The sequence below is a fragment of the Mesocricetus auratus genome, unplaced genomic scaffold, assembly GCF_017639785.1.
Source record: "Mesocricetus auratus isolate SY011 unplaced genomic scaffold, BCM_Maur_2.0 Super-Scaffold_100004, whole genome shotgun sequence".
NCBI classification, from domain to species: Eukaryota; Metazoa; Chordata; class Mammalia; order Rodentia; family Cricetidae; genus Mesocricetus; species Mesocricetus auratus.
The window spans coordinates 34116416-34135624 of NW_024429189.1; the positions used below are offsets into that span (position 1 = coordinate 34116416).

The 19209-nt window shown below is 39.1% G+C and overlaps 1 protein-coding gene and 1 long non-coding RNA gene across 8 annotated transcripts in view; one reads left to right on the forward strand and one right to left on the reverse strand.

The window, feature by feature from the left end:
* LOC121140174 overlaps window positions 1-5144 on the forward strand; it is a 32669-nt gene extending 27525 nt beyond the window's left edge. The window contains exons 3-4 of the long non-coding RNA XR_005876981.1: window positions 2915-3151; window positions 4085-5144. This is a non-coding gene — a long non-coding RNA (uncharacterized LOC121140174). The remainder of the gene's footprint in view (window positions 1-2914; window positions 3152-4084) is intronic.
* A 10052-nt stretch (window positions 5145-15196) lies between these two features.
* The window catches only part of Scn3a (sodium voltage-gated channel alpha subunit 3), a 114842-nt gene continuing 110829 nt past the window's right edge, over window positions 15197-19209 (reverse strand). For all 7 annotated transcript variants that reach the window (XM_040745469.1, XM_040745468.1, XM_021232918.2 and 4 more), the window contains one exon: window positions 15197-18596. In XM_040745469.1, the coding sequence (XP_040601403.1) occupies window positions 17401-18596 (1196 nt within the window). In that variant the 3' untranslated portion in view covers window positions 15197-17400. The remainder of the gene's footprint in view (window positions 18597-19209) is intronic.

Here is a 19209-nt window from a genome sequence, read left to right on the forward strand (position 1 = left end):
CATGGGATTAAACTCACGGGCCATCAAACCTGACCTGAAGGAAAATTTTAATAGCTTTCCCATACACCTGTGAATACTGTCCTTTGAAGCTACACCACTAAGATGAGATAAGCGGGCCTGCATTAAAAGCCGTTCTTATCATCAAACTTCGATGTCTCCACCACATATATAATCTATGGAAATTTTTTTTGCAAATTGTTTTTGAGGCAGTTTTGCTGGCTTTGAACTTACAGTCAGGCTCACACTAGCATTAAATTTGAATCTTCCTGCTTTTGACTGCCCACATGCTGGGATCATAGGTGAATACCAGTCCCCCTGCCTTTGCTCTGCAATTTGAATGCTTCATAACCCACAGTCTTGTGTTGGTCAACTGGAAGACAGTGTTGCTCACTTCTGCAAATATTCCAACAATGATGCATTTTATTATGTAATACCAAACTCACCTTTGCCAGATTCATCCTTGAATTCATTAGAAAAGTTGCCTGGGAAGCTGTCAAGCTCCTGGCAGCAAATAATGAATATCTACAATTTTTAGTTTTGCTTGAAGCTTTGAATTTTATCGTCAGCTTAAAAAAATAGTGTAGTCTGTTTCCCTTGAAGTGACACTTTATTTCATTCACTTAAAAAAAAACTGTCAAGTTCCAGAGTCTGAAAGAACCTGGCTTGTCTGTCAGTTCTTTCAAGTAAAATGCTGTTCCATGGCAAATGATGTAGCTGGTATATTTTGCGGTTCAGACACCAATCACTTTTCTTCAGGTTGCATATACAGCAGAAGGCTTTTCCTGTACTCACCACCATTTCATATTTCAAATAGACGTAAAATACTGAGCAAATCAGCAGTCAAATTCATGAAGCAAATTGTTGCGGCTACATCTGGCATGATTTTAAGTGAAATAGGAATTAAAAAAATCAAATGTTAGGGCACACACAGGGATCATTGTGGAACTTGCTCTCATTGGCTTGACAAACTGGGACGTCGGCAGCTCTCCACACCAGTGTTTCATGCAAATGTCATCAGCAATGAGGGCAAATAGGTGTGACTCCAGAGACCCCTTGGAGAAGTGTCAGGATCTCTAGGGATCCAAGCTACCACATCTGAGGACTGTGGCCTTACTGGTGTGTCCACTGGAGTGGTTGTAATCTACAGACCAAAGGTTTCAAGTTGCTTCCTTCCTTCTCATACTTGTGGCAATGCTCAGAAGGGATGGTGTGCAGTCAGAACCTGGGGACACAGTCACTGACTGTCATCCTGACTCTTCTCTCTAGTTTGATAGGACAATACTCCAGAAGGCTCTCAAAAACCTTTCTTCCCTGTGGCCTGTCCACTCAGGCTATCTCAGACTTTCTCATGTACACTGGTCTTTGGATGGATAATTTTCATGTAAAGAGACTGCTTTCCTCAGAGTGTTCTTTGAGGCCACTCAGAATTCCTCAATATTAAGCTGTTTAAGTCTCTTGATTAGGGGAGTCTGAGAACACAAAAGCATTCCATGGGGAATATAGATTTACTCCTCATTGGGGAGAGTGGAAATAGCTTTGACCATTTGACCTAACACAGTGTAACCTGGAACAGACCCCTTTTGAAGATTTCCCTGAATTCTAGAGTTGTTTTCTTTGTCTGTAAGGCAAGAATCTTAGTAGATATTATATTTACTAATTTAAATGCAATTATTTTCTGGTAGTCACATACTAACCAGTATTGCCTATTTTTCAATTCAGTATATACTTTGAAATTTTTAAAAATTTTGTTTATTTTTTTGTGTATATTTTCAAAGACGTGTGTGTGTGTGAGAGAGAGAGAGCGAGAGACAGACAGACAGAGAGAGAGAGAGAGAGATTCCATGATGTGTATGTGTGAGAGGGTGTGCTGTGGTGCATTTGTGGAGATTAGAGGACTCTGTGGAGTTTGTCCTTTCTTCCCACCTTTATGTAAATTCTGAAAATCAAACTCAGATTTCCAGAATTGCAGGGCAAGTCCTGATAAGTCAGCCCACAGGCTCAGGGCATCCATCTTTTCTTCATTTGCTCAGCTCTCATTTTTCTCTTCCAGTTACTTCGATGAAAAATTCAGAGGAGTGCTACTAAGTGTACTTCTTCTTATCACTGCAATTTAATAGCAAGTACATCTTAATTCAGAAATGGCTAACATGTCTGCTTGTCATAGTCAGTCTGGACGGATCCATAGACTGGCAGAGAAAGATTCAAGACTTACTATAGGGCAACAATAACCAACACAATGTGCTAACATACCAATATACAATGATGATAAAGTTAACCAGTTAACCATTTAGAAATCCTCTTCTTCCAACTCTAAGCATGATAGGTGTGGTTGTTTGCCAGCTAGTTTTCAAGCTGACATATGCTGGAGTCATTTAAACAGAGAGAACCTCAATGGAGAAAATGCCCCCACTAGATTGGTCTATGAGGAAGAGTATGAGACATTTTCTTGATTGATCATTGATGTAGGAGGGCTTAGCTCACTGTAGGTGGTGTCACCCTGGGATGGTGGTCCTGGATCATATAAGAAGACAAATTGAACTAGTCATGAGGAACAAGCCAGTAGTTAGTACTCCTCCATGGTCTCTAACTCAGTCCCTGCCTTAAGTTCCTGGCCTGACTTCTCTGGAAGATGGACTACAAGCTATAAGATGAAATAAACCCTTTCCTCAAGTTGTTTTTGGTCATGGTGTTTTATCACAGCAATAGAGACTTAACTAAGGAGTGTGGTTTGAATGAGAATATCTCCCATGGACTCATGTATTTGAACATTTGGTCCAAAGTTGGTGGTGCTGTTTGGGAAGGTTTAGGAAGTGTGGCTTCATTAGAAGATGTATGCCATTAGAGGTGGGATTTGAGAGTTTAAAGATTCATGCTATTTTCAGTTTCATCTTTGCTTCACACTTCACATTTACAGGTGACATGTGAGCTCTCAGTCTCCATATCTCCTTTCAGCATGCCTGCTGCCTGCTGCCTCACCCCTGCCATTATGGACTCTAACCCTCTGGGAGTGTAAGCCAAAACTAACCCTTTCTTCTAAAATTAGCCTTAGTGATGACATTCTATCTCAGCAATAGAAAAGTGACTAATACAGCAGGATTCAAGATTATCTTCCCATTCATACTTCCATCTCTCTGTTCATTCAGTTTATAAGGTAAGTCACTAAATATTTGTAAATTGGCAGGGTTTTGTTCCAGGGCCCTGGACCCTAGCGTGTTTCCTTAATTAGCTTCTTTATAGCTACTCCAGTATCTGGAGCATTCACAGTCTTATGCAGCCTTGATGTTGCTAATTTCCCTCATGTGCTCTTCATATGTCGGTAAACCGTGTGAGAACAGAGGAGGGTATGTTCTTGGCCAGTCTTGTCTCAGCATTGGCACAGAAGGTGCCAAATACCTGTGTCAGCTGTGACTGCGGACTAACTCACTTGTATTTGGCCTTGGCCTCTCTCTCAGTGTCTCAACACGTTGTTTCCATTTTGACTGGATGTTTGAAAACTTCCTCTGTGTGTGTTGGTGACCTCTGACTCTAACCGTGTAAGACATTCTCTACTTAATCAGTCTTTCCTCACATCCAGAACAGAAGATTAAATGTAACCAGGCTTTGTATATAGATTCAATTGTTTTGAAATTAAATTATTTTTGGTTTAAGGGCAGGAATGGCGGGGATTTACTTTGCATTCTATCACATCTACATAAAACGACATCTGATAGATAACATTAAATGTGAAGTCACAGAAAACAGTGACTAAAAATGCTATTGCAATAGCTAATATGCCTGATAGTTTTAGACGCTACACCCATCGTGGCTTGACTTTGGGTAGATTTTGGCACAAAGAGTCAGTATTTGAATGTTGCCTTTTCAGTGTCTCTGTGGTGTCGAAATTCCATTTTTTATTATTTACAACAGGATTGATAAAACTTATCTCAGTGGGATTATGTGAGAGACTATATAGGATGAAGTTTTATGAACACTGGACATAGAGCATCCTGTCTGTAATAGCTGTTTGCAATTTTCCTATTTACAAGTTTACAATCATTGGTAAAAACAAATGAACAGATTCTACATTTGTATGTTACTGCTGCAGAGCCATCAGAGTCTATTCTTCTACAAAACCACACCTGGAGAAACTACTGGTTTTCCCAATTCTGGAGTAAATAGCAATGTGTGTCCTTAGCAAATGAACATGTTGCAGCATCCTGAAGTAGAGAAATCTGGAAATCTCTGCACAGAGTCTGCTTCCAGCTGGAAGGCCACAAGGAAACTGAATTCCATGATGAATTCCAGCAAACAAATTGAAGAGGATTGATCTTTTTAAACTGGCCTATGGTATTCATCATTTTATTTTATAGATGATTGTTGTGCTTGTCATGTACCATCCAAAGCAGAGTCCTTCAAGTTGAAAGTGAATTTCATTTTTCTTTCTCTTTCTCTCTCTCTCCCCCTCTCTTCCTCTGTCTCTCTCTCTCTTGCTTTCTCTTTTTAAAGAAGAATTGTGATCATTTTACTTGAAATGGACACTAAAGTAGAAAAATAAACCCAGTGGCCCCCATACTATATAAACGTAGAGAATAAATAAAGTTGGAAACGTGCTACCCTAAAATCTACTGCAATCTTGAAATACATGCCAATCCATACATGCAAATAAGAATTATATCTGAAAATAATTTTGCATCTAGTATACACAAAAATGAATCCTAATTCTAGTGTTCAGATGTGTATGACATTCTCTGTTTTGGAATTACTTAAAAATAGTATCTGGGGAATCTGAATAAATTCTATTCTTTTATCTCTTACATGAAAACTACAAATTAAGAGATCATTGAATATTTAAAGTTAGGCCAGAGTCTTGGGGTAAAACTTGAAAGTAGGAGAGGGAAAAATGCAGGCAAACCTATTGAGATTGGTGGAGGCCAAGCTTCCTGGAGGAGGCTCAGAACAACCGAGTCACATGGAAAGGACATTCTCCAACCTGCTGAGCTACCTGCAGGATATTTGGTGTGCTGGAGTTGCCTGCTGTTTTGGGGCTGTCAGTCATGCTGATGGGGCTTTTGTAGATGAAGCCATCTTTGAGTCATTTCTGCTCCTGTAAGTAACCCGCCTTAGTGTTCTATAATATCTATAATAAAACTCATTGGTTTACCTTGTTGGTCTTTGGTTGTATCTTTTCTTTGGTCCGTCATCAGTTCCCTATATGGTGTAGGTAGGTGGCTGTTCATGTCTCCCCAGAAATGATGTCACATAAACATATACAGATTTATTCTTTGCATGTTGACCAACTGTGAGTTTTAATTGAAATCTCCTGAAAAAAGAAGCTTTTCTGGGGATGGCTGAGTGATTGCTAATCAATGGGTATTAAGATAAGAATTAAGGGGCAGTTTGTTTCTATGCCCAATACAAGTACACTAATAGTATTAGGTTATCTCTTAGGGCTTATGACCTAGTCAACCACGGATTCTTGCTCAATTAACAGTACCAGGCATGAGTTCTGTCTTGTGGATCAGGCTTCAATTCCAACCAGAAAGTGGTTGGTTACTTCTGACACATCTATGCTGCTTTATCACCAAACTAGTCATAAGACTATTGATAAATTTTCTCTCCTGGTAGTATGCATAGTACTTTTCAACACTATGAAAATTAGCCCATAGAAATGAAGTTTCCAGGATGGTACAAGCTTTTATTTCTCCATGTGATATGACTCAAGCATGTGATGCCTTCAGCATTAGTATCTTACCATCAAGTTCTGGAGCGTAGCGAAGTAGTGAGAATAGCTTGCAGTGTTTGGGTAGGGGAGTCTTTGCAACTCCAATAGCCAGCAACCCCAAAAGAGGTAACTCAAAGCTAGCACTAGGATTTTTATTTGGTAGGCTTGGTGTCTGGGGAAGGCATCACTCACCCTTTTGTAACCCTTGTATCTCTCTATATATGTATCTATTTTAGGAAACTTTTATAGTGGTAGGTTTCCATATGACATTTGCAGAAGTCCTTAGTGTTATTGTATCTGTTCACACTCCTTCTTCTACCCTGCCCTACAATCCGTATTTCATTCAACCCGCTGGTTCCTACCCCTCCCCTTCACACCTCCTGCCTTCTATCTTTCTTACTTTGAAATATGGAAGTTTCAATAAAAATGGCTCCCATAACCTCACAAGGAGTGGTGCTATTAGGAAGTGTGGCCTTGTTAGAGTAGGTGTGACCTTGTTGGAAGACGTGTGTCATTGGGTCTCTCTCTCTCTCTCTCTCTCTCTCTCTCTCTCTCTCTCTCTCTCTGTCTGTCTGTCTCTCGGCTCTTTCTCCAGCACCATGTCTGCCTGCATGTCACAGTGCTTATCATCATGATGGTGAAAGACTAAACCTCTGAACCTGTAAGCCAACCCCAATGAAATGTTCTCCTCTGTAAGAGCTGCCATGGTCACCGTGTCTCTTCAAAGCAGAAGAAACCCTAACTAAGACAGACAGACCCTCAGTAGTCTCCCGACTTCAGTGGCTACTCCAATTTAAACACACATATCAAATATTTAAAGCTAATATCCACATGTGAGAGAGAAGATGTGACATTTGTCTTGCTGGCTCCGAGTTACCTCTTTCAGAATAATTATTTCTACTGCAGTCCATTTACTTATGAGTCTTAAAGGGTAATTAATGTTCAGAGAGCCATTCGGGTTACCCTGTCCCCCCGCCCCCGCCCCAATACAGGAAGTTTCCATTTTATGAAGGTGGGCCTAATCAGGGGAAGGCAGGTCCCTTACTTGCTGTGGGACACAGCTGATTGAATATTATATAAACTAAGACATTCATAATGCTTTTATATAAAAGGCTTCAAAAGATATCTAGAAAAAGGATTTTGTGAATTTTCTTGTGGAATTAGTTTCAGTTGGGACCTCCAGCTTCACCTCATGATCTGGAAAGCCCAATTCTGTCTGTCTCTCTCTTTCTCTAAATCCTACCATCTCAGAGATTTCCAACAAAGAAAAGGAACCGAGAAGCCCAGTTTCACATTCCTGTCGCCACTAGCAGTTCAGTCCCCTGCCTGAGCAGTCCAGCTTCTGATCATACTTGGGCACAAACTCAGCTTGTGGTGGACTCATTATCACCCCTTGCCTACAGGCACTATAATCTCCCTGCTTCAGTTCAAGTGTGTGGCCTCCCTGCTTCTCCAGCCTCTATCTCTGGGACTGGAGAACCTGCCAGGAAGTTTCTTTGCTCTAATAAACCTGTTGTTAAACTTTTTTCAGTTCAGCTCGATTTGGTTACTGCACTGGTGGAGAAACCTATTATCTGTGTACAGAAAACCTATTAATAATATTTGCACTTACACATTCTCTTTTCTATTTGTATTCCACTGAAGGATACAGGGCATCATAATAAACATGGAAGCTGTCACAACACACTTTCTAAATAAAGTAGCTGTGTTTAGAATTGAACAGGACTATAGGAAAAGAGGGGAACTATTATTTGTACTGATCTAAACAATTATCAGACTGTGGCCTTTATGCTGGCTTGTATTTTTTGCTTTTAATTACTTTTGCAGCTCTAGTTGAACCAATTTGTTCTATTTAGTTACATAAATAGAGCATATTGATGAAAAAAAGAGGTTCTTTTTAAAAGTGCAGGATTACATATTTCTGTTTATTGTTTTAGTCATTCTCAAGTTTTGACTTGTGTTTATCTTGCTGTATACATTACTGGATTTATTCACTGACTGAAAGATTCCAATAAATACACTGATATGCAAATTTCTTAAAGAATTTAAACATTACTTTTATAATGTCTTTTAACAATTACTAACAACCATTGGTTTTTATAGAGAGATTAAATTATTTCAGGTAAGTGGTGGCTTTTCCCTTATTGGAGCTTAGAAGAAATAAATGGCTTTTCTTAAGATAATAAATACTTTGATCTACCTCAATTTTATTTAAGTACAAAGGTGACCAAAGAGTCTCCTTCATGTTCCTAATGCCATTGCATTGGTATGTGTGAGTATGTCTCTGTGTGAGTGTATGTGCATGTATGTTTATGTTTATGTGTGTTTGTGTGTGTCTGTGTGGGTGTGTTTGTGTGTTCCTTTTCTATCCTTTCTCAGTGCACTGGATTATGGCTTGGTGTTCATTGCCAGCACCAGAAAGTCTGACTGTTGTGTTCCTACATTGCTCCCAAACCAGCCCTGCTGATTTCAGCTCAGAGGATGGAGGAGGAGGGCCCTCCGTCTCCTTGACAACCATGTGTCCTCTAGGGAAGTACTTGGAGTTCCACAGCTTTGAAGAGCTCAGGAGAGGCCATTTTGGGGGAAAATATCACCTCAATTCCCTGCCTTTAAGGCAATTTGCAAAATTATGTGCACTTTTACATAATGCTCTGTGTTTTTACATAATTCTATTATCCCCAATCCATGCAGGTATAACCCTTATTTCACCAACAAGGCTTCCTTTTTTAGCATCAGACATGAATTTTCACACCCCCTCATTCTGCGCTAAGCTTAACTGTGTTTCTGGTTCTCTAATGCATTGAGTTGATTCAAATATTAATGGCCCTCAGAAAACCAAATACTCCGTCAGTCCAGTAAGATTGTTGTGGTGCAGCATGAGTATTTAAAAGAAAAAAAAAGTGCCCACATTTTCTGCTTAAACAAAAATTTGTGTACAATGTGAAATTACATCATTAAAAAAAGTCTGTGTTTGGTGATAATCCAGTAGCTGGCAGGCTGAGTCAGGAGGATTGCTGGGAGTCTGAGGCCCGTGTGGACTATCTACTGAGCTCCACCTGCGTTAGCCTAAGCTACAGAGTACCCTGTGTCGACAAACAAAACTAACCAGAAAATAAAATCAGATAAAGGTATGTTTTCTGTGGAGTCTGGTTAACATCTCTCAACAGCTGAGAGCCATGAATCCCAGCATAAACTTTCCTCCCCACTGACCAGCTTTCATGGCGCCAGCAGATACCACGCAGCCTGTTGGGAGAAATCACTGTCAACAGTCTTTGGGTGGATCCTGGGTACAATGCCAATGAGTCCAGCCAGAGGAGCCAGCCTGCTGGGGCTAAAGGTAGCAAAACCGCTTGGGGGAAACTAGCTGCTTTCTGATTGGATGTGGGGCTTCATAGGAATAAATTTGAATCTGGTACCATAAGCCAGTCAAAAGCATGGAGACGAGGAGATCTTAGGCCCTACCTAGTAGGGAAGCTACTGATGTTGATCTGCTAAAGGGTCATGATGTACCTGTCTAGTTGCTTTCTAAATATTTATGTCCACTTTGCTAAAAAAAGAAAAACCATATAAACACCCACATCTCCTAAATGTACCAAGTTAATTTGTTAGGGGTCTAAGCAATTGATTTGGGTGTACCACACATTCTGAACATTTTATACATACTTTTTTTTAAAGAAATAAATTCTGTTCCCAGAAAACAGTTCTAATTTGGCCTGGTTATATCAGATAATAATAGTGGATTGACAGGATTGTCTTCCTGCCAGTCACCTTGCCTTCTCGCTCTTTGCAGTGATCTCTGTGCTAGTCTCAGGTAATTGTGTTTATTTGGGACTTGTAGTTCTATGTTAGCGGACATTGTCTGACAGCCACCTCACAGTTTTCAGTAGAGAAAGCTAGAAATGCAGTTTTATGTCACTCCGTATATTCAAAGTATTTATTACCTGAGAAAGCCTATCTCACTTGCATTCAGATTAGAGGACATGGCATGGCCTGTGTAATGAATTCCAATTCTTGCAGTCTTTGACATTTGCAAGACATTTGACATGTGACCTAACACACAACACATTTAAAACTGAGACCTGGACATTTGCAAAACTCACTAGACTTTAGAAAATGTTTCTGTGTTCTTTAGGTGTCTAATACATCTGGTGTCATTTTTGATGTTCAAGAGCTACACACATTTTTAGGTCTTCCTGTCAATTATTCAGGAAAACATTTGATTGTCATTAGATTTCTCTTCATATTGACCTGGTTCGTTTTCATTGTCAATTTGACACAGTCTACAGTCACCTTAGAGAAAAGCATTAATTGACAAATTGTCTAAACAGGATTAGTCTGTGGGTATGTCTGTGAAATATCATTTTGAATATTAAATGACAGGGGAGCTCAGTCCACTGTAGGAAGTATTACTGCCTGCGCAGGTAGCTGGGTTGATCAGAAAGTCAGTTAAACATGAGCATGTGACTGAGCCAGCAGGCAACATTCCTCCATGGTTTCTGCTTCAAGTTCATGCTTGAGTTCCTGTTCTGACTTCCCTCATTGATAGACTGTAACCTATAAGGTAAATAAACTCTTCCCTCCTAGAAGCTGCTTTTGGACAGTGTTTTATCACAGCAACAGAGGTGAAATTAGAGTAGAGATAGATACTAGAGCAATGTGATGGACCTGAGCATATGGCCCTTTATGTCATTCAAATACTCCGCTGGAGAATTGGAAAAACATTTAGAACACTGGGCTGTAAAAGTCACTGAGTGTCCCAAGCTTCATGAGCTGTTCTTGTGGGAATTTGGAAGGTAGTAAGGTTGAGTGAAATATGGCCTATGGAAGTCTGGCTTGTGAGATTTAAGAGGGAAGAAAATGTTGTGTTGAGAATATGTGTGTGCTGATGATCTGGGGCTAGAGTCAGCTGCGATTCACCAGGGACTAGCATGGCTGAAGAGAGTGGCTTTGGGCTTCGCTGTGCTGATAGGACACTGGTCACACTGGGCCTGGAAAACCAGAAGCAAGAAGAGATCAACACTGTTGAGCTGAAACCTGTGCTCCATTGGGACATTAGAAAGTGTTTCCTGGGGAGTTAATTCTCAGAAGCCAGGGCCCAAGGCTGCATCTGAAGCTGGTAGTCAATCTTGTCGACCTAAGAGTAATCCACATGACATTGTTCATGGAAGCATGGCAGATACAAGAGTGAGGGGTCCGTGTAAAGCAACTTACCTTTGGCACCTTGTGACAGCTTTGGAATCCCTACAGAGGCCTTTAGAGGTCATTGTTGGAGGTGAGGCTCCCATTGCCTTAGAGACCTCAGAGCTCGGGGGGGGGGGCATCTAACAAGGACAGCAGCTGATGTGAATTCCTGCTTAAGCCTGGAAGACATGCTGTGACAGAGCTGCAGAATATTGCAGGCATGCATTTTAGGGTTTGATAAGTAACATTTAAAACTCTCTGGAGTCTTAAATGATTTTTATTTTAATAATACAAATAAATCAGTTTTAATTTTGTTACTATTTTCTGATATTTTCCCATTATATCAATTATCGTCTCATGACTTTGCCCAAATGACTCATGAGAATTCAGTCTAAGGAAGAAAGAAATTGTCTCATGGTTTCAGATGGTTCATTTGTTAGGTTAGAACACGCAGGATATTTCAGTCTAACTGAAATGCCATCACTCCCTGCGTGCTTTAGTGATCCCTTAGGCATTTTAGCTCAATTAAAACCACCACAGGAAGCAATTCAAAGCAGGCTGGATCTCCAGTACAAAGACAAGGCAGACTTCAGAGGCTGCTCACCTTTCCCTCAGTTTGAGAGAATCTCTCTGACTTGATTGTGAGTTCATCCATGCCTTACAACAGTCTATTTCAAACCAGTTCATCTCTCTCTTTAGATAATGGATGACACAAAGGCTTTAGGGTAGTTGTCTTATCGCGGTGGCTAAAACTACATATTCACTATGCTAAGACCTGAAATCATCCTTGCATTATTAATGTGTCTGTAGATTATGAAAATCAAGATATACATGATTAAGTGTTAAAATAAACCTCAATTGTAGTTTTATTCATATAACATATTTCTAATTGAAGACAATGAAATAAAACTGTTTTTTACTAACAGAATTACTTTAACCAAGTTTGTTGGTGTCATAGCTCCAGCTAGGGGAGAGCTATTATCTAACCCTTAGTTACAAGGTACACAGTATTCTTCTTCTTTCCTTTCTCTCTTTTCCTTTTCCTTTTTTTTCCGTTTTGATTTTTCAACTGATTATAGACTGTGTGAATGTAGATGGTAATTAATTGAAGAGTTGTTTTCATTAAATATTTAAAAATGCTATTTTGACTTATATTCCTGGAACAATTATTTCTACTACTTGTGTATCTAAATACTGACAGTAATATACTCTGTTAATCATAATTTATGAAGGAAATAGAGGTGAGAGAGTTAATGGGATGTATTCCATAGCCAGTGTGTGCTATGATCTCTTAAAAGAGTCGAATGAACAAGGAAGCAATGATAACAGAGTACCGTAAGTGCCAGCTCATATGCACATTAGGACCACTGCGGGGAAGGACAGCCCTCCACTAATCAAAGTCTGACTTCTCCTAAAGAATTATGACATTTGAGATAGTTTCAGAAAGGTGGTGATGATTTGTCCAGAAAAAAATTATAAAGAGAGATGGGGAGAGGGGAGGACATTTGAAAGAGGCTGTGACTGCAGATAGATGGATGTCAAAGCATTGGGGTGCAGGAGAACACACAGTGTGAGGAATGGGGGACGGAGAAGTGGCGGTGGATCATTTGTCGAGGACATTATACAGGTTATTTTTTGCTTCATGACAAAGAGAATTGGTTTTCTAGGTGACTGGGTATTGCTTCCTTTGGAGAGTTTTAGCTATGTACGTCAGTGGGTTACCAAAATTATGGAGGACAAAAAGGCTCTGAGGCGGGGGCGGGGGCTGGGGTGGGAGCGGGGGGGCGGGGGGAGAGAAGAGAAATACTGTAGACAGAAGGACCACAGGAGCCATGCTTGGATGCATCAAAATATTAACTACCTCATCTACAGTAGAACACTGTATGAGTGCTTTTGTAAGAGAATAATATACATCTTTAACTCTTTTGTAATAAAAGCTATGGTTGAAAATATGCATTAACTCAACTTCCTCGAGTGATATGTTAAATGTTATTACTGACAAGCAAGTTTGTTCCTCTGAGACAATTTTATAAATGACTAGTGATTTACTGGCTCTAATACATTATATTATGTGCCAGAGGCTATCTGTTAGAATTCTGTAACATAGAGAAGAAATAGTAGTCCTTCCTTCACTTATTTAGAGTATCCTTCAACTCCACAGCATGAAATCTTTGATACTGAAAAGACATTTTTTCTTGATGTCAGATTGAATGCTGTATTTCTGTCTCTTAAATGTTTTACGAGCAAATTTTTAAAAGACAGACCGACAATACACATTTTTCCAGGTAAATGTTATCTATTTAAATAAAGCAATTCACTTTGCATATGTAGTTTAATTTTGAACATAAAATTGAAGGCAAGATTACGACAGGAAAATAGAGCCTGGAAACAGAAATATCCAAAACGGCCCTAGTAGCAGTAATAATGAGCTAGCTGGGAGTGCATCCCTACCTGGACTTCCTGTAATGAATGGCACGGGTTGAGAAAGCACTATATACAAACTTGGGAGAGGTAGGTGCTGTGTAAATGCGCAATAAAGCGCCAGATGTCTCATGGATCAATGTCTGGGCTTCATCCCTGAACTATTGAACCCACTTCTATTTTCAGGAGTGTGTTCCATTTCTTAATAAACTGTCCCTATTTCTAACTGCATGTTTCCACTGCAATCCTTTGTCCTGAGAAAAGGGACCTGGAGTGGGGTGCCATCTGACCAGTGACATGGTTTCCCTTTTTCATTTCTCTTTTTTCCCCATGGATAATAGTCCAAAGCCAAAGCATTTGTTCTCTGACACTCTTGGCTTTCTCACTGCTTCTCTGACTTCCATTCATGACTTTCTGTCTTTCCTGCTCAGCCTCCTTCCTCCAGCACCCATTTAGAATTACAGATTGCCCAATCCACTCTATTTCTTTCAAACTTTACTAAAATTGTCCTCAGCCTTCCTTCTAAGTATATGTATATAGACATATATGTGGATACATGTATAGTATTTATACATATATATGTACACACACACACACACACACACACACACACACACACACGTGTGTATGCCAAATGGGAAACTTGGCCTGTCTGGTAACAGTGTATAGAAACAACAACAACAACAACAACCCTTAATTAAAGGTCACCACACTTCAATAGAGGGAAAGTGTGATGGGGACTGGAGCTACAATGAATTATGTAGCTAATCTGATGCCAGAAATGGAACTGTAGCCACATGTCAGGACAGCTGGCCCAGTTAGTTCTACGTTTTCATAAAATGTCAACATTGACTTCCTGCACAAGTATTCTGAGGGATACAATGCATAGGAATGGATTCCATAGTCTTTATTGTATCCTACTTAACTGTAGTATCAGTAAGATGCATCACTTTATGTAGTTCAGTATCCTTGGCTACAATATTTGAAAATCAGAATGTCCAGTCTCCTCTCCACTTTTCAAAATCAAAAGGACAGCCATTCATAGAAATATTATGTTACTCAAAATTAAGTTTTCTTAATTTCATGGCATTGTTGCTTCTGGGAGGAGGAATTTAATTGAGTCACTGTTATTTATCCAAAAATTCAAATAGAAAAGTTTTTTTTTCTGAAAGGATTTTATTGAGTACAGAAGCCATTATTTTAAAAGTTTACCAAATTATATCCATACCTCTGTGTGTGCATAACAATTACTAGCTGGAAAGGCATCTTCTAGAGGTGTTCTCTTCTCAACTGGAGTCCTTATAATCTACTTTGGAGGGTAGTGGCATTGGTATAATGCATATTAATTGGCTGTTACAGAGACTTGCTTATTGATTACATATCAAGATGTTTTAAAAGACTCAGGATTCTGCAAATCAATATTTGGCTCCTCTGGTATTGGTCAAACCTGTAAATTTACTGGAGTAGGAAGAAGCCAATCAATCCTTTATATAATTTATTTTGGGGAAATGGTGAAATATATATCTAGATCCAAGTAGTCTTAAATATTCATTAAAACCTGAGTTCTCTGTTGAGATAGAGGCTTGGTTAGGAATGGACAAAAATGTAAGAGACCCTGGAAAAATACCATTGATCTCTGAATCCCCATGTAATCAATATTTACTAGTTATAGAGTGTGTTTAGGAAATAAAACACATAAGTGATATGTTAGTCACCAAGATATGAGGACATGACACCATTCACATCCAGAGGTGTTGAGATTAGATTCTGGGTAATTCATTCATTACATTAACTGATATTGACAGCTGTTGGTGAGGGCTCCTGCAAATATTGTCAAACATGAAGGTCAGGTCATATGGACTGGCCTTTTGATGAAGTAACAGCTCACAAAACTGCTTTTAACTAGTCTTTATTTTCACAAACTTCTGGGTAGATTATGTAACAGGGTGTTACAAAACTCATGTGAACTTTTATGAGTACAAACGTCAAATCAAATACAGGTTTTCATTAGTTGTGTAAATTTTTACCTGCCAAAAATAAAAATTAAAAAAAAAAGAACTCAGTCCAACAAATGAGATGCAGTAAAAAAATGAAGTATTTATTCTTTTGGCTCAATAATGAAGTAGCTCACCATTCTTTTAGTAGTAGCAATTCCCTGCATGCAGTTCATCAGTATACTACAGTAAATAGTTTTGTAAAAGGAATGAACATCAGACTTTTGGTTTGTGCAAAAAAAATTATGTTAAGTAATTGCACAACTTTGCCACTTTGTTCCTGGCTAAAAAGGACAGAGCCCATGTTATATCCATGATAGCTTTAGTGCAGCAGGATTTTAAAAAAATAAGCCTAGTCTGCATATGCAAATACTACAAAAGTTGAGTTAAAAAAAACAAACTTCCATGAGTGGAGGATTATCTGCAGGCAACCAGAGTTGATAGAAAATGAGGGTTTGAGATTTTTGACCAACATATCTCTTATCAGAATGGTAGAAAATATATTATAACAAAGAAATCCACAAAACCCATTGTCTAACTTTTATTTTAGGAAATTATCTGCTGAAAAGTCTTTTGGATTCAAAAATTTGGAATTTTGATTAAAAATAAAAAGAAAAAGGATAAGGTAAAATAAATAGCCATGTCATCAACTTGAAAATAATTTTCTTATGTACAGATGCTGACAAAGAAAACTGATTATATTTTACATTATTTATATTTAAACAAATTTTGGACTTTTTTTTAGCAAACTATAAAGTATATGTTTTAATGATAGGCCCTATAAGTGTGTCTCATTTAAGTTAATAAAGACACATTGTGATACTCAAGTTGATTTAACAATGCAAAAATAAAGGTGTTTTAAAATAACCTCAATGAGATTTTCTTGACAGGTTGACAGAGAGCAGTTTGAATTCATTCTACCACCAACATGTGACTCTCCTTACCAAAACTTGTGATAAATGGATTGATTAAAATAGAGCAGCTTAGGCAATATTAACATGCATTAGTGATAGCCTTCCAACTATTTCTGTGTGATGAATGGTACAGGATACTGCCCTGTTGGAAGTTTGCAAAAGACACATACACTGTGGTACATATTTGATTTAATAGAAGTCGTGTATTAGGCTATATATACGTTTATATATATTTGCCCAAACATGCACCACAGGATAAAATAACTATTTACATAACAGAGGGTGTTTAATTGACACAAACTGTCAGTTTTGCTGAGAGCAGAAGATGGCAAAGAAATCCTGCCACAGGAAGTGAAACAACTGTTCTAAAGTGATACTTTGGATAGATTTGTTTTCTAGAAAAGAAATATTAAATAACTTTTTGGGGGGAGGGGCATTTAACCAAACTTAAATATAGAACTCTGAAACTTAGAATAAAATTTGTACTTGTTGAAACAAAATATTTTGCATAAAAATAATCCTTTACATATTAGTGGAGACTTTTACAGGCACATAACTGTTCATAACATAACAGACTTAAAATTCTTGTAAGTTAATACCATCCAGAAAGCAGAAGTATTTGAAACTGAAAGCATTAGAATCTTTTTTGCTTTTAATTTTGAGCAATAATTTCATCTCTCAGGCAAAATATTTTTTTACGATTACTGGAGACACTTGTGGACTTCGGAACACAGGATTCTTATATATATATATTTTTTTTTTCCCTTAACATAAACCACACTTACAAAAATAGTGACATAGTATTATGAACAGACTATGAATCAGGGACCAGGAAGACCCACTGGGAGAGATTTTGTAAAAATATGGCAAATGTGAATGTTAAAAATAGAGTGGATGGGAGTGTTGTACTAGCGGTGTTTGGTGGTGTTATAGTGGTCACTTTCACAATGGAGTTCTCCTCAGCAGTGTCAGCTGGTAATGGGAGAAGCAACCTCTTGTCAATGTTGATACCCTGTCTCACAGAGTGGCAGTGACAGAGGCCACTGTCTGGTATAGGCACTGACCTTCAGTATTTGTTGAAACAGTCAGTTTGGCATGGACCTCTCCTTGGAGTCCAGTTGACACGTACATACATTTTACCTTCAGAGGCTGTAAACAATTGATTACAAAGACATTTCTTTGTTTCTTTTTACTTTTGACTTTCTCTGACCTCTTTCCCTTTGCTTTCTTTTTCTGGTTTGTCTTTCTCAAACTTTTCCTTATCTGGCTTTGTCACACTATCATAGGAAGGAGGAGAGGTGGTAGACGAACTTCCGTCTGTCTTTTCTGGGGTGGAATTCCCATTTAATTTGTCAATAACCATATCTCCTTTTATAGGCAAGTCAATCCTCCCCTTGATTGTCTCTTTGTCATATTTACTTGATATGTTTTTTAACCTTTGCTTTAAAAGATAACATCTGTAGTTGCGCTGAATGATAGCAGCGGACACCTCCTCTTGTTTGCGTTTCAAAGTGGTGGTGATGGGTTCATAAGAGACTTTGGAGGGGTTGGAAGCCATAAACCGATCTTCCATCTGGATTCGAAGGGCATCCATCTCTCCACTCTCACCCAGGACCCGCTTTGTAAAAGCAAATAAGATGTCCAGGCAGTGGATGCGGTCTCCACTCACCATGGGCAGATCCATGGCAATGAGCTGGACTTTGTTTGGCTTTGCGATGAGAAGGGGAGGATCCAGGGCAGCCGCAAAGTCCGACAGCTTGCAGAACTCTATGAACTGAGTGGCATCAGGGTCGAACTTCTCCCAGACCTCATAGAACATCTCAAAGTCGTCCTCACTCAGGGGCTCTGCACTTTCTTCAGTGGCAACGCTGAAGTTCTCCAGGATGACGGCGATGTACATGTTCACCACAACCAGGAAGGATATGATGATGTAGCTGACAAAAAAGAAAATCCCCACGGATGGGTTCCCACAGTCGCCCTTCACTGAGCTTCCGGGGTGAATTGCATCGGGGTCACAGTCGGGAGGGGCACTGTTGAGGATTGGAGCCAGAAGCCCGTCCCAGCCTGCGGAAGTGGTGATTTGGAACAGGCAGATCATGCTGTTGCCGAAGGTCTCAAAGTTGAACATGTCATCAATCCCAGCTTCCTTCTTAACGTAGGCAAAGTTGGACATCCCAAAGATGGCGTAGATGAACATGACCAGGAAAAGCAGGAGGCCGATGTTGAACAGAGCAGGGAGAGACATCATCAGAGCAAAAAGCAAGGTGCGGATCCCCTTGGCGCCTTTGATCAGGCGTAGGATTCGGCCGATCCTGGCCAGGCGGATGACTCGGAAGAGGGTAGGGGACACAAAGTACTTCTCTATCAGCTCGGCGAGAAACATTCCTGTGAAAAAGTATACAGAAGACTGATGAACAGTGAGTATATAGCTCTTCATAGGAATATCGTGTGTGTGAGCATCCTGGTGTTTTTTTTTTTGTTTTTGTTTTTGTTTTTTGTTTTTTTTTTGACAGGGTTCTCTGTGTAGTCCTAGCTGTCCTGGAACTCTCTTTTAGACCAGGCTGGCTTCAAACTCAGAGATCCTCCTTCCTCTGCCTCCTGAGTTCTAGGATTAAAGGTGTGCACCACCAACACCTCTTTTTTTGTGTATGTCTAATTTACAAAATAATCTTATAAAAAACTTACCGTAACTCCATCCTTGAATCCACTCTAATACTGACATTTAGAGTTTTAGCCAATGATTCTATAACATTATAAAGCAATGTGGATTTTTGTGAAATCCAAAATAATATAAAATATTACTATGCCAATTTATTGTTAGACTTCCCTGTTATTATGCTCGCTACTATACATGGAATATGGCAACTAGAAATAAAGGTTAATTCTGAAATAACTCATTGTTTTCATTGAGAATGAAAATCTTTAGTTTGAGAAAAGTGGACCATATCAGACCTATAGTTTCTCAATGGAAGAGTTTATAATATCCTCATTTCTTCTT